Genomic DNA, 1,594 nt, shown 5'->3' with positions numbered 1-1,594 from the left:
GGTGCTTGTAACTAAGGAATGCTACTGCATGATATATCAATACGGAGCTCCACAGACTTCTTGCAGAGCTTAAGACCTGAGTACGTTGTACAGGTTAGATGAGTGGAATCTCCTTCTGTGATGGTGGTGCAGCAGGCAGCTGGAATTAAATGGAGTGGAAAGTAAATGGAATTTAGTTAAAGTAAAATTCTCTCCGTTTTCTTTCTGCGTTTTTAGAAAGTATGTAAAATAAAGTGATGTCTTAGTAAAGTCAATAGAAATTGTTATTATGTGGATGGATTTCATTTATTATAGGTATCTGTTTTGAAGAAAGTTGTAAGTACTCTGGCTGGTAGGAATGTATTCCACAGTGTTTTATTGTAATGTTAGTTTTCAGTCAGAGATTTTCTAACAAAACAGTATATGAGGCTTGACTCTAGATTGAATAAATTATTTGTCATATTTAATACAATCACAGAGTGGTTTTAACCAAGTAATTTTTTTTTAAGGTGACGCAGTATTTATAAGGTTGAAAAAATTATTGTGCTTTCCAGAACATATGATGCCTGTGAAGTACACCCAGGACCCTATTTGAATATGATTGTAGGTGCTAATGGAACAGGAAAGTCAAGCATTGTTTGTGCCATCTGCCTGGGACTGGCTGGAAAACCTTCTTTCATAGGGCGAGCTGATAAGGTAACTATGAACTTCTGTAATCTTCATGTTTAATCTGAATTTCCTTAAGAGCCCTGTCCAGCACAGGAGGGGAAATAAAGACTGTCATCCTTGATTTGCTTTATTTTTATAAAAGGTAAGGTGTCCACATTGTAGAATAACCTTGTCTGGAGACAAAGGCCAAAACCAAAGGGGTTTTGTCTTAGTTAACTACTTGTTGACATGGCTGAATTGTGAAATGGAAGTCCCTGAATTGTAGTAGAACCTGAGTAGGCTAGAGGGTTTATTTGAAGATGTCTAAGCCTCCACAGTGGGGTAGGAAAATGCCACCTAATGCATAAATAACTTTTGATTGGAAATACTGACTAAAAGAGAAATAATTTTTTAAAAGTCTAATGCAAATTTTCAAGTATATAGAATCTGTAGAAATAACATGTCCTTGATGTGTCAGACCATTTGTCTAGAAGCATGGAGCCACTGATCTTTGATTTAAATGGAAGCTGGATTGTTTTGGGTTGTTCCTTTATTATTTTCATTGTTTGGTCCCAAGAGATCATGTGTCAACATTATAGTGGGAAGTTTGTTTTGTCAAATTTTGAAGTTTTGCTCTTGCTTTCTTGGATATTCTGGTTGGCAATTTCTTCCATTTGCATTGCCTTTGTTCCCCAAATTCATGAGAACTTCTTTCTCTCTGTGGATCTGGTGATTATAGTTTTTCAGTTTTGGAGGTTGAAATTGGTCAGAAATTATTAACCCTTGGAGGAAGTTCTAATGCTGCTAGTTGATGAGGAAGAGGCTATTGTTTTCCTTTACTTTTAGTTAGTAGCCAGCCAAAAGAAATTTTAGGTTTTAATTATAATTTTTCAATAAAATAACCCATTACAGGAACTGTGTTTTACAAATATGTATTTTTGTAAGAGATGACATTTTAATACACTAT

General features: G+C 35.1%; 1 protein-coding gene across 1 annotated transcript in view; it reads left to right on the top strand.

The window, feature by feature from the left end:
* Window positions 1–533: 533 nt before the first annotated feature.
* LOC104542738 (structural maintenance of chromosomes protein 5-like) overlaps window positions 534–1,594 on the top strand; it is a gene marked incomplete at both ends in the record, with an annotated part of 14,964 nt that continues 13,903 nt past the window's right edge. Inside the window, one exon of the mRNA XM_010187148.1 lies at window positions 534–675. Coding sequence (XP_010185450.1) covers window positions 534–675 — 142 coding nt within the window. The remainder of the gene's footprint in view (window positions 676–1,594) is intronic.

This window comes from Mesitornis unicolor, unplaced genomic scaffold (genome assembly GCF_000695765.1).
Source record: "Mesitornis unicolor isolate BGI_N332 unplaced genomic scaffold, ASM69576v1 scaffold48996, whole genome shotgun sequence".
In the NCBI taxonomy this organism is placed as follows: Eukaryota; Metazoa; Chordata; class Aves; order Mesitornithiformes; family Mesitornithidae; genus Mesitornis; species Mesitornis unicolor.
Note: the sequence above shows the minus strand (reverse complement) of the source record. Positions and strands in the feature narration are given on the sequence as shown.